The 14,342-nt window shown below is 38.6% G+C and overlaps 1 protein-coding gene across 15 annotated transcripts in view; it reads left to right on the forward strand.

Moving 5' to 3' along the window:
* Positions 1-14,040, forward strand: part of ROBO1 (roundabout guidance receptor 1) — a 1,123,100-nt gene extending 1,109,060 nt beyond the window's left edge. For all 15 annotated transcript variants that reach the window (XM_067034889.1, XM_067034895.1, XM_067034892.1 and 12 more), the window contains 3 exons: positions 3,195-3,503; positions 10,677-10,870; positions 12,350-14,040. In XM_067034889.1, coding sequence (XP_066890990.1) covers positions 3,195-3,503; positions 10,677-10,870; positions 12,350-12,364 — 518 coding nt within the window. In that variant the 3' untranslated portion in view covers positions 12,365-14,040. The remainder of the gene's footprint in view (positions 1-3,194; positions 3,504-10,676; positions 10,871-12,349) is intronic.
* Positions 14,041-14,342: the final 302 nt, after the last annotated feature.

A 14,342-nucleotide genomic window follows, 5' to 3' on the forward strand; every position in this document is an offset into this window, starting at 1 on the left:
CCCGTCTAGCCGTGGTGCACTAACTCCTTCAGGCTGTGTTCGTGCCGCCAGTCCTCTTCCTGGGATCCAAGCGAAGCCCGAGAGCTTCAGCTCCCAGCCCCCATCTACCCCGGCGGGTGAGCAGACAAGCCTCTCGGGCTGGTGAGTGCTGGTCGGCGCAGATCCCCTGTGCGGGAATCTCTCCGCTTTGCCCTCTGCACCCCTGTTGCAGTGCTCTCCTCCGCGGCTCCGAAGCTTCCCCCTCCACCACCTGCAGTCTCCGCTCGCGAAGGGGCTTCTAGTGTGTGGAAACCTTTCCTCCTTCACAACTCCCTCCCACTTGTGCAGGTCCCGTCCCTATTCTTTTGTCTGTGTTTTTTCTTTTTTCTTTTGCCCTACCCAGGTACGTGGGGGAGTTTCGTGCCTTTTGGAAGGTCTGAGGTCTTCTGCCTGCGTTCAGTGGGTGTTTTGTAGGAGTTGTTCCACGTGTAGATGTATTTCTGATATATCTGTGGGGAGGAAGGTAATCTGCAAGTCTTACTCTTCTGCCATCTTCCTCCATCTCCCGGTCTCTTGGCTTTAAGCCACTCACTACAATCTGTCTTCTAACTCTTTGGTTATTTTTAATAAACAAGCAGCAGATGAAGGAGAATATCATGATAGTACTTTTTTTTAAGTAGTAAAGGAGGAAAATCAACACTAGTGACAATGGCAATTTATGTTGTAAGACAAAAAAATCTTTTGATTTTCCCAGATTCTTGGGAAAATTAATGCTATGGACTGTACTTTGGCCCCACTTTAGATAAAATGTATTGAGGCCATTTACATGAAAAGGAGAACGTGGTGAGCAGTGAGAACTAACAACAACAAAATGCAAGTTACAGTCTGACCACTTTTAATAATGGAGTCCTAAGTAAAACAGCTGGTAGTAAGATGGTACCTCAAGCTTTCTGCTTTCAAAAACCAATACAACAAATTCTAATGCCTTAGTTATATAGCACATAAGGTCAAAAGAAAATTAGTTTTAAAAAAATTCATATCTACTTAAGGAACAAAAGGATTAATTATTTTTTTAAAAAAATGCAAGAATGAGAAATAGATTAAAACTGATGCTTCCTAGAACCCTTAATTTGCTATTATTATATTAAGAATTTTCAAGGCACAATTTTACTATTCAAGAGTTTATTATGCTGGTATATGTAAATGATAGTCAGTGGACCATTGCTAATAATAGTAAAATATCTGGAAATAACCTAAATATTCCTCTGTAGGGATTGATATGAATAATGATATATTCATAAAACAGAACATTATACAAACTTTTCATAAAAAGAGGTAACTATATATACACATATGAAAGTGTATACAACACACAGGTGAAAAAAAGTGCAATCCCTTTTATGTTACTAAGAAAGAAAGACTGTCACATTCTGATAGGCAGACAGCCCCCCTACACAATCCCAGATGTGGCCATTTTACATAGTTCCTAATGTGAATGGTGTTCCCTGGAGTATTGCAACTTGGCAGCCCTGCTTTAGATGCATAAATAATTTCTGGAATGATCTATAAAAACCTATTCAAACTGATGACCTCTGCACCAATACTGAGGATTTGAAATGAAGGTGGGGAGGTATAAAGGATTGTATTTCCTAGTCTTTATGTACTTTTGAATTTTTACCATGTGAGTGTATATTTATTGTGGAAAATCTTAATGTTAAGTTTGTAATAACTATGCATTTAATACATGTTCTGTACATGTTTTAGTTGACTTATACTATCACATAGACATTTCTCTACAAATATGGAAACATTACTGTTTCTAAAGTCATGACTAAAAAAACTACACTGATAATTCCCAAATCTCGTATGTCTCCGGTTTTGACCTCCCTTGAAATTCAGATTTTATGTACAACAACCTGCTGGACATCTCTATCTGGATACTTCAAAAGCTCCTCCTAATTACTTTTCTAGAATGGAACTCACGTTCTTCCTTTTCAAACCATCTCTTCCTCACCCCTATATTCCTCATCTTCAGAGATGTTTCTCTCATTCATCTAGTCAACTATGGCAAAAATCCTAAAAGTTATCTAATGGATAGTCTTCCCCTACTATATTCCATTGATCATTAAATAATACTAATTTTTCTTCCTTTTACTTTCTCAAACATATCTACTCTCCATCTGAACAGGCACCAATGTAATTCTATCTCCTATCATTACTTACTGAGCTATTAAAATAACTTCTTGGCCTCCTGGATTCAACACTTTCCTTTTAATCCATCCCCCAGACTACAGCGAGAACAGCCTAAAACTAGAAGCTATTCATATTCTTCTACTAACTTTCCAGCTATTACTAAGTTATTTATTTCTTTTCCCTGGAGTATATACATAGGAGTCATTTTTTAAAAATAATACCACTTAAAGGAAATGAATTTTCTAGATATCAAATCTTATGCCTACTTTTATCTTTAAGTATGTCTATAATAGAAGTTGAATTACATATAATATTCAATTATATGTAATATATTAATATATAATTATAGATATAGATTAAATTAATTTATATTTATACTAGTGATCAACTAGTTTAAAATCTGTGGGTGCATATACAAAGTGGAGAGATCCCGTCAGTGAATGGTAGATTGTGAACATGCGATAGAATGAAATAGTAGTATAAACAACACTGAACCAAAAATTAAGAATTTGGGGGCATTAGTCCTGGTTCTGATCATATTTACCTTTAAGATTGGAAAATGACTTAAGATCTATGTGTTTGAATTTCCCTATCTACAAAATGAGAAAGGATTCAGGGTGGATTAGGGATGGCAAATCGGTCTCAACTCAAGTGCCAGCCTCAGTCAATTTGAAGTGATTGCCTCAAGCGTTAAGGGTAACCATCTGGGATCAGCAACATTACGCTGAAATCAATTAGGAAAATCTGCCGTGGTTGCAGTAGAGAAAGTTATGGCAAAAATACCCATGGTAGCCATCCCAAGACCAGATAACCTCTAAGTCCCAGCTCTGTGATTCAATATTCCTGTGCTAGATAAAAATGAGAGTACATTAAAATTGTTGGTCATCTTATTCCTTGTTTGCCTTCAGTTGTTCCAGTTCATTTAAGATATCTCACAGTTGAATGTGACTCTAATGGCAATGCTAATGTTGACAATTTTATAAGTGGCAAACTTTTACAGTATTTTAAATATTTCTTTTTAGATCTTCCACCTCCTCCTGTGCCACCTCCTGCTATAAAGTCACCCACTGCCCAATCCAAGGCACAGCTGGAGGTGCGATCTGTAATGGTGCCAAAACTCCCTTCCATAGAAGCAAGAACAGACAGATCATCAGAGAGAAAAGGAGGCAGTTACAAGGGGAGAGAAGTATTGGATGGAAGACAAGTTGCTGAAATGCGACCAAATCCAAGTGACCCCAGAGAAGCACAGGAACAGCAAAATGATGGGAAAGGACGAGGAAACAAGGCAGCAAAACGAGACCTTCCACCAGCAAAGACTCATCTCATCCAAGGTACCGATTTAGTCAAGCAGCCAATAAATATAGATTGAACATGTTTGCATGGTACTCTGCTAGGTTTTTAGGATCCTGTGCAAAGGGTGAGATTTAGAAATTTGCTCTCTGTTGGAGGGGACAGGCATGCTCCCAGATAATTTGAATACAGTTAATTCTAATACATGACATATGCAAGTCTTCCTTGGAGAGGTGCCAATTGAGTTGAATTTTAAAGGAAAGCATGATTTCCACAAGTTAAACAGGGAGAAGGGGATATCTGGCAAAGGAAATAAGTGGTGAAAAAATATGAAAGTGGGAAAATGAATGTTTGGTGATTACAGTTTGGCTGGAGAATTAGATACTTGGGGCCAGGGACAAATGGTAAAAGATAAAACTAGAAAGGTGGTTTAGCCTGACTGGGAAGGCAGGGAATCGTATTCTGAAGAGTCTGGGATTTATGATATGGGCAGTGATGAGCCAGCCAAAAATCTGATCAAGAAATTACGTAATCAGATTTGTGTTTTAAAAAAATAACCGACAGGGCTTCCCTGGTGGCGCAGTGGTTGAGAGTCCGCCTGCCGATGCAGGGGACTCGGGTTCGTGCCCGGTCCGGGAGGATCCCACGTGCCGCGGAGCGGCTGGGCCCGTGAGCCATGGCCGCTGAGCCTGCGCATCCGGAGCCTGTGCTCCACAACGCGAGAGGCCACAACAGTGAGAGGCCCGCGTACCGCAAAAAAAAAAGTCGGGAATTGGGTAGCTGAAAGTATCAGAACATTGCAAAATAATCTAGGTATAAAATATGAAAGCACTGAATTAAAACAGTTATGCAAATTAAAAGGAGAAACAAGCTACATAGGCATTTCAGAGGTAGACCTTATAGGACTTGGTGACTAATTGAATGTAAAAACGTAAAATGAACTAATGGAGTAAAAGAAAAGTTACTCAGATGTTAACTAGATGGCTCTGTATGACTAGTGGAACATAATTGTATTAACCAATGGAAAGAAGAATGGGGAAAAGGATAAAAGTCTTGTGGAAAATAACTTCAGTTATGAATGGATTAAGGTACTGACAAGAACACAGATATGAAGAAAATCAATAAGAACTTAGAGAACCAAGTTTAAAGATCAAGAGAAAGGTTGTAGGTAGGGAGTGGATTTTTAGAACCAGCAACACAGAGGTGAAAATTGTTTGAATTACAAAAGCTAAATTATCTGCAGTGATACAGTAGATAATGTTTAACAATCAGTTCTCTGGAAAGAAAACATATGTCCAGTTTGTAGCCATTTGCTTACTTCTGTTACGTAATTACTCCCCAAATGGCTAGTTTCAAGCTACTAATATGAAATCAGTGTATGTGGAGTTGGGAGGAGACGGGTACAGTAAGCTCTCTTATGAGAACACGTGAGCTCTCTCCTACACACCACAGTCAGAGATGATTGTATTTAAAGGTTACCCATGGGGAGAGGGAAAGGGGGAGGGGCCGGATAGGGATGGGGAATAAAGAGGTACAGACTAGTATGTATAAAATAAATAAGCTACAAGAACATATTGTACAGCACAGAGAATATCACCATTACTTTTTTTTTTTTTTCACCATTACTTTAAATAGAGCCTAACCTATAAAAATATTGAATCACTCCGTTGTACACCTGAAACTAATATAATGTTATAAATCAACTACACTTCAATAAAAATACATACATACATACATACATACATACATGTTCGGTAGAGGGACAGTCTATACAGAAACTGAGGTGGATCCACCCAGTGATATAAAATAATCAAGCTATCCAAGCTAGAAAGAATGGAGATAGAAATTTTAAGATAGGAAGGAATATAAAATGCCACAGAAGTGAAAGGTGGGTGTGAATGGGGGTGAGGGGTGAGAGAATGGGTGGAGGACACACAGATTTTACAAAACGTTTTTTGTGGGTGGTATTTAAAAGAACTTGTTTTTAGTGGAGTAGTCAGAATAGAATCCTGCCTGTAGGGGGCTGGGAAGTGAATGGAAGTTGTGGAAGGGAGCTGAAGTATGGGCTCTTTGCAGAAGGTTGGGAAGGAGAAGAGAGGTCGAGGTAGGGTTTGACAGGAAGGCAGAATCTGTGAAAATGTTTTAGGATAGTGTATTTGAACATTATTACAGAATAAGGAGAAGAAACTATTTAGGCAGAAGAGATACAAGAAAAGGAAGGTGATTGATGAAGGAATCAGGAAAGAATGATGGGGCAATGAATCTTAGAAAGCTGTAAGTGCACTTTAACTACAACTGTATTTTCAAAGCTGTATTTTGATAAGATCAGACATCAATCTATTGCTCTATTTACTATGGGCATCTGATCATTAGCAACTCCCTTTCAATATGGAAGACAGTTTCACTTTGTTCTGTAACAGAAGCCTGAATCCCTCATCCAGGCATGGACTCAGCAGTGAAGTGATGGTAATGCTGTGCATTCCTATGTGACTGCAGAGTACTTGGTGACGTCACCACAATCTGAAGTTGTTTTTTTTTTTTTTTTTTTTTTTTTTTTCGGTGGTACACGGGCCTCTCACTGCTGTGGCCTCTCCCTTTGCGGAGCACAGGCTCCGGACGCGCAGGCTCAGCGGCCATGGCTCACGGGCCTAGCTGCTCCGCGGCATGTGGGATCTTCCCGGACCGGGGCACGAACCCGTGTCCCTTGCATCCGCAGGCGGATTCTCAACCACTGCGCCACCAGGGAAGCCCGACAATCTGAAGTTTGAAAAACTTTTCTTATTTTTATGAGTTAAGCCAAAGGTGATCAGAACTTTTAACTTTGTGATTATACTCCAAGTAGTGATTCATAAATTATGAAATTTATGTCTGGCCTGAAAGTGCAGACCAATTTGCTGCTCACAGGCAACCTTCCTCCAAAGTAAGCTCAATTCTTCAGGAGAAAATTTTACAACTCAGAAAGATCTTGGTGTATGCAGAATTAGAACAAAGAGATGAATTTTTTTTTTTTTTTTGCTGTACGCGGACCTCTCACCGTTGTGGCCTCTCCCGTTGTGGAGCACAGTCTCCGGACACGCAGGCTCAGCGGCCATGGCTCACGGGCCCAGCCGCTCCGCGGCATGTGGGATCCTCCCGGACCGGGCACGAACCCGCGTCCCCTGCATCGGCAGGCGGACTCTCAACCACTGAGCCACCAGGGAAGCCCTGAAATTATTTTTATGTGTCTTTTAATTATCATTTCTGAGCATTGCTATCATTTTAACCTTCATAATTCAATTTACATTATTTATAATAAAAGAGGCTCCCTGATTTACATGTGTAACAAATGGTTATTTTTAATTAAGGAGAGTGGTCTTCTAGACTTAAAGGTCTGATATTTTTGCTGACATTTACCTCAGTTAGTTCAATTTATTTCTACATATATCAAACATCTACTGTGTTATTAAGCATTGTACTAGTTCTGAGATTTATGTGGAAACATGAACCTTGACCTCAAGGAGCTTATAGTCAGAGAGGGAGACAGGTAATCTTTAGATTCACAGGTACACTCATATTTTTTTTTAACATCCTTATTGGAGTATAATTGCTTTACAATGTTGTGTTAGTTTCTGCTGTATAACAAAGTGAATCAGCTATATGTATACATATATCCCCATATCTCCTCCCTCTTGCGTCTCCCACCCTCCCTATCCCACCTCTCTAGGTGGACAAAAAGCACCGAGCTGATCTCCCTGTGTTATGCAGCTGCTTCCCACTAGCTATCTGTTTTACATTTGGTAGTATATATATGTGCATGCCACTCTCTCACTTCATCCCAGCTTACCCTTCCCCCTCCCTGTGTCGTCAAGTCCATTCTCTGCATCTATGTCTTTATTCCTATCCTGCCCCTAGGTTCTTCAAAACCATTTTGTGTTTTTTTTAGATTCCATATATATGTGTTAGCATACAGTGTTTATTTTTCTCTTTCTGACTTACTTCACTCTGTATGACAGTCTCTGGGTCCATCCACCTCACTACAGATAACTCGATTTCATTTCTTTTTATGGCTGAGTAATATTCCATTGTATATATGTGCCACATCTTCTTTATCCATTCATCTGTCAGCGGACACTTAGGTGCTTCCATGTCCTGGCTATTGTAAATAGTGCTGCAATTAACATTGTGGTACATGACTCTTTTTGAATTATGGTTTTCTCAGGGTATATGCCCAGTTAATGTTTATGGTGCTATGATACTTGAGAGTCCAGAGAAGAGAAAATTAGCCCAGTCTTGTGGAAGATGGAATATAAAGAAAGACTTCTTGATCTTTCCTGGTGGAAATGACCCATAAGCTGAGTGTCCAGGATGGGTGGAATTTCACTTAAGTAAGAAGAGTGGATAGATTGTTCTGGCACAGAAAATCAGCATGAAAAGTTGAGGTACATTGAGGAGGCTATAAGAAATTCAGTATTACTAGACATTAAACATGGTAAAGTGGTAAAAATGAAGCTCTTGCGGTACACGTAAGCTTAAATCAGAGAGAGCCTGTAGTTACTATAAAAGGAAGGTGTCTGAGTGAAGCCAGTTTAGAGGGAAATAACTTAAGAAGCAGAGACCTGTTAGAAGATATTTTCAACCCCCAGAAGAGATGTAGAGAATATAAACCAAGCTGTGGGAGCCAGGATGAGTGAGTGGGAAAATTCAAGAAACTTTTTAGAGTTAAAATCATCCTTACATGTTATATGGTTGAATATGTGGAAAAGCTACATTTTAAGGGTTATGGGTAGGTTTGTTGGAAGGGAGGGGAGATCCTGAAATAATTCCAGTTTTCTGTCTTAGGTATCTTAATGATGAGTGATGTCATTAGCTATATTAGGGAATACAGAGAGGGAAGAAATCTCAGAGACATGAACATGATGAAGTCAATGTTTAACATGTGGAGTTTGAGGGACCCTCAAGAGGGAAGTGTTCAACCAGGCAGAGTTCAGGAAATATAAATTAATAACTTATCATGATGAGTTAAATAGTTAAGCCACTCATTCATTCAATCAGCATACTTACTGATGACCTATTATATGTCAAACTGAGAGTGTATCAGTACACAAAGCAGAGAAAAACATCTGCTCTCATGGCAGCTATATTCTAGAAAAGTTTGCAATATGAGAGAATGGATGAAATCACCCAGGGTGAGTGGAGAAAAAGGTTTTTCTGTACACACACACACGCGTGTGCACGTGCGCACGTTGGACCAAAAGTAGAAACCAACAGGAAGGGCATCAACATAAGGGCATCTGCATAAGAAGAACTCACAGAAGATTGGCCAGGAAGGAAGGAGGGATAGGAGCTAAGAGAGTAGTCATGTTTAAATAGATAGTGGTTTTCAGATGAAGGGCAGTGAGAAGTCCAGAGGCGTAAGGGCTGAAACATGATTGGCATTATCAAAGTCAACAGTGAATTTTCCCAGTTTTCTTGTAGTAATGTGGGCATAAGTAGATTTCGGTGGGATACAAAGTGAATGGGAATTGTGACGACCAATACTGAGTCCAGATTGCTTTTCAAGAAGCTTTGCTAAGCAATCAGTAGATAAAGTATTGATTTATGTAGAGCACAGACTTACGGGAAAGTTCTGAGCAAATGAGATATTTTGTCATAATGTAGTTTGTCAAAAACTAAATTCAGTAGAAAAAGGTGGATGAAACAGGGACTGAAGATGAAGGTCACAGAGGACCAAGTGCCGTGAAGCTAGGGTGCAGGTGTAGTGGTCCACATGGACTGTGAAACCCCAGAGAGTCAGAAGTCTGCGTCAGGAATTAACGTTGTGACGAATAGAACAGGAAAAAGGTATCATCAAGGTGGACTACACAGGCTACATAACTCAACTGCTTGGCCCTCACAAGAGGAGAATGTTTCTTTGGAGGAGCAGTGATTTAGAGCTGGTGTTAGTGAGCTAAAGGCAAACCTTCCTCCTTCCACTGCAGGGAACTGCAGTGGAAACTTTAGGGGAAATTAGATTTCATTCAGGCAATGTGGGCCATAGAGGAAGCTTTTAGAGGAGGAAAACAAAAGGGCATGAGGAAGAGGTTTTGTTTTGCTTTGTTTTTATGCGTTTGGTGTCCAAAGGGTAGAATGGATAGGCTTTGGAGAGAAGCGAGCGGTCGGAAGATACATCAATAGATGCAGCACCAAACTTAAAGCAGTATGGAGATAGCAATTCAGGAGACAGCACTTAACTGGAGTGGCTTGTTTATTTATTTATTTATTCATTTATTTATTGGCTGCATTGAGTCTTCATTGCTGCATGCAGGCTTTCCCTCTAGTTGCGGCGAGCGGGGGCTAGTCTTCATTGCGGTGCACGAGCTTCTCATTGCAGTGGCTTCTCTTGTTGAGGAGCACAGGCTCTAGGCACGTGGGCTTCAGTAGTTGTGGCACTTGGGCTCAGCAGTTGTGGCTCACGGGCTCTAGAACACAGGCTCAGTAGTTGTGGCGCACAGGCTTAGTTGCTCCGCTGCATGTGGGATCTTCCCGAACGAGGGATTGAACCCGTGTCCCCTGCATTGGCAGGCGGATTCTTAACCACTGTGCTACCAGGGAAGTCCCCTGGAGTGGCTTGTTTTTTGAAGCTAGCAATGATGTCAGGCTTTTGAGAGTCAGGGTTTCACAATTTTAAATATGATGTTGAAATGGTGGTTGGCATCTAGGAAGTGAATCTGGGCTTGGCTCTGTTTTGGTGATTTGAGAAGACTGGGCTTTTTTTCTCTCAATGCCTTATAATTCCTTCATAATTTACACAGGGACATATTACAATGTGTCACTTGTTTTCACATCAACACTAGCAGCTCCCCTGAGTGTAGATACTATTGTCACTTTTTTTCTAAAGTTGAAACTAAAGCCTAAAATAACGGGCGATCACATAGTGAAGGATAGAACTGGAAGCCATGTCTGACTCCAGGTTTGGTTTCCCTCTTTTAAGGATGTTGATCTCAAGTGAATTTGAGGTAGACAAGAGCTTATGAGTAGAATCAACCCAAATCCCAACCACTACTAGGAAAACAGCAAGGTTGTTATTTTCATTTTCAAAAGAGATTGCTGCCTTGTTCATTACTGATATAAAATGTCTTCATTTATTCCTCAGAAACACTGATGTTTCCCCATTCAGAATTATAGACACAAGTGATACATTATACAGTGAAATGTACGGTGGTGTTCATTTGCACTTATTATATTTCATTACACAGAGGATATTCTACCTTACTGTAGACCTACTTTTCCGACATCAAATAATCCCAGAGATCCTAGTTCTTCAAGCTCAATGTCATCAAGAGGATCAGGAAGCAGACAAAGAGAACAAGCAAATGTAGGTCGAAGAAATATTGCAGAAATGCAAGTTCTTGGAGGATATGAAAGAGAAGACAATAATGAAGAATTAGAGGTATCTATAATTTTTTTCAAGTTTCCCAACATTAGACTAGTTTTTATATCAGTCTCAAAGTTAAAAACATCCATCAGTCTATAGAAATGTTACTGTTTCATCACAAACCCTGTCACTGATGCCCTCAACTGAGATTCTAAGAATTTAATGATTTTTTTGAAATGTGTTCCAAAGTTTTAAATGGTAATAACAGTTTCTTTTTAGGTCTTAGCGTTCATATTTATCTGCAGCTATTCACATAGGAAATATATATGGCAAAAATGTTGTTAGGATATAAGAACCGTTGATCTAGATAATTATGATTCATAATATTACAGTAGGTTATAAAAACCCAGTAAAGTGACCGAGTTATCAGGTGTGAGTGAGGGTGTTTTGCCTGTGTTATCTGCCACTCTAGTGATCCCTGGGGTTAATCAGCATGATCTGGCCAACTCTTTCATCTTCAGTCTTTTGAAAATGGGAACCTGAAACTTGACACTGACCTTCCCAATCTTCTTGAGTCAAAGATACACTCCTTTGTTGGAATCTACAGGTAGTGTTTTAAGATAGAGTTGGCAGTAAATCACATCATATTATAAAATCATCTCCTGTTTTTAAGATTGTGTTTTCATCATTTAATAGAAAAACAAGTTGGGGACAACTTTATCTTCTTACAAATATTTTTAATCTCAAGCAGATTGTTTGAGTGTTAAACTAAAACTTTCTATAATAGAAGATGAAAAATTATAATTAATTATGTCAAATTGAATTCTCTATAATGCCCAATATATCAATATTTTGATTTTGAGGTTTGGAATAAGAAGGCTTTCCTTTTGCAAATGCTGTTAGAGGGCTTCCCTGGTGGCGCAGTGGTTGAGAATCCGCCTGCCGATGCAGGAGACACGGGTTCGTGCCCTGGTCCGGGAAGATCCCACATGCCGCAGAGCAACTAAGCCCGTGAGCCACGGCCGCTAGGCCTGCGCGTCCGGAGCCTGTGCTCCGCAACGGGAGAGGCCACAACAGTGAGAGGCCCGCATACTGAAAAAAAAAAAAAAAAAAAAAAAAAAAAAAAAAAAATTGCTGTTAGAAAAGTTATTTTTTAGGTTTTTGGTTGTTTTTCTTTAGAAGAGCCCTTTTGGGGAAAAAAGTTATCATAGACACCTTACTAATTAAAACCAATAAAAATTAAGCTGTAATGTTGAGTTGAAGCTGGGGGAGTAAAGAACTTGGCTTCTTCCTTCTCCTCTCACCCTGTGCCACACCTGCCAACACCCAGACACTGTGTGGAACACAGTTCAGTACTTGTTAGAGAACTATTAGATTTGCTATCAAAACCAGCTAAAATTGACAAATTAATATGTTGCCATGAGCACTTTCTAGTGTAGCTAGGGAATGAATGAAGAAACACAAACTCTAAGAATAAAAGCATATAAATAAATATGAAATAGGACAATACTCTAAGATTTATTTTAAAATTTAACAAGAACTGATCTCTTACAGGAAACTGAAAGCTGAAGACAACCAGAGAGGCTTGTGAGATCTAATGTGAACGTTATCACTCAAGATGCCTCGTGTCTGATGACATATGACGCCAGATAAAATGTTCAGTGCAATCAGAGTGTACAAATTGTCGTTTTTATTCCTCTTATTGGAATACCATTTTTTTTTATTTTATTGGGGTTTTATTGTTGTTGTTTGATCCCTATCCTTACGAAGAACCTCCCTATTCCCCTCACTGTTGGAACAAATCATTACACCTTGCTTCCAGCAAGGGAAGTATTTGACTTCTTGCTTCAGTCATCAGCCAGCAGGAGAGAACAAAACAGTTCTTTTGCATTTTGCCCCTGAGATGTGGCATTGCACTGCTTATATACCAAGCCAATTTACAGCAAAATATTGATCAAAGATACAAAGTTGACTAATCAACCTCATGTCAAGGGCTCTCAAGGTATAATCTTTCTATAACCAACTGCTAATGCAAACTAAAACATAACTTCATTTTAACATGATTTTAAAATCAGTCTTTCATACCACCCTCTGCTGGGAGAAAAAAAAAAAAAAACATAGCAAAGGCAGAACAACCACAAACAACTTGAATGGGGTAGAAACATTGTAAATATATACTCTTTGCAACCCCTGGTGGTACTTTACTTTGTCTTCATTTCAATCATTGAAGTATATTCTTATTGGAAATGTACTTTTGGATAAGTAGGGGTAAGCCAGTTGAATCTCTGGTTGTCTAGTCATTGTCATAAGTCAGCCTAGCAAAAACTTTGTTCTATTTTTCAATCAAAAAGCAATTATAAATGCATATTACAAACAAATGGATGTTTTTAATGACCAATTGAATAAGGACATCCCTATCTTAACTGGCCTAAATTTCTTCTGGCAGTGTCAGTTCAACTTTCAGAAGTGCCACTTAAGGAAGTTTGATTTTTGTTTTTTGTAATGCACTGTTTTTAATCTTTTTTTTTTTTTTTTTGGTTTTAAAAGCACAATCACTAAACTTTATTTGTAAACCATTGTAACTATTAACCTTTTTTGTCTTATTGAAAAAAAAATGTTGAGAAGCGTTTTTAACCTGTTTTGTTAATGCTCTATGTTTGTATTTGGAATATTTGAATGATGACAGATGGTGAAGTAACGTGCATACTTTATTGTGGGCCATGTACGCAATGGTTCTTACTTTTCCCGGACTTAAAGAAAAAAAGGTTTAAGTTTGTTGTGGCCAGTGGTGAAACTTACAAGATTTCCTTATAAGCTCAAACAGAGGCATTAATTGCTTTGAATTGCCAAATGATGCCCTCTGACTGTAGATATTTATGATCCTTCTTTTGTCATTATATAAATTTCATTGACTTTATAATTGGTGCTATTGAAGAAAAAAATGTACATTTTTTCAAATATAGGTATCAGGCCTGACCCCACTGGAAAACAAAGCCAAACAAAACTGAACCACAAAAAAAAAAAAAAGCTGGTGTTCACCAAAAACTAAATGTGTTCATTTAGATAATTTGAAATTTACATAGAAAAGGTGTGCAGTACTAAGGGAACAATCCATGTGATTAATGTTTTCATTATGTTCATGTAAGAAGCCTCTTATTTTTAGCCATAATTTTGCATACTGAAAATCCAATAATCAGAAAAGTAATTTTGTCACATTATTTATTAAAAATGTTCTCAAATACATCATTCTTTCTTGTGTTGATTTCTTTTTTTTTTGCATCGTGTTATCAAATGTATTCCATTTAATCAGAGTTGTGCTGTCTTAACATGTCACCACTGTATTATCAAATGCGTAAAAATTCTCTTTTATGAACAGCCAGGTTTTACTTGTAAGAAAAATTCTCATTTTACTTTTCTGAAATTAAAGATATAAGATGAATCCTAAACTAAAAGTTAGTCGTTTAATCAGAGAGTAACTTTGTCAATATTAAGAATGTACTAAAATGTTTATGTGTATGAATCTGAATTTCAGTTAACCTATTTCTGA

Source organism: Kogia breviceps, chromosome 5 (genome assembly GCF_026419965.1).
Source record: "Kogia breviceps isolate mKogBre1 chromosome 5, mKogBre1 haplotype 1, whole genome shotgun sequence".
In the NCBI taxonomy this organism is placed as follows: Eukaryota; Metazoa; Chordata; class Mammalia; order Artiodactyla; family Physeteridae; genus Kogia; species Kogia breviceps.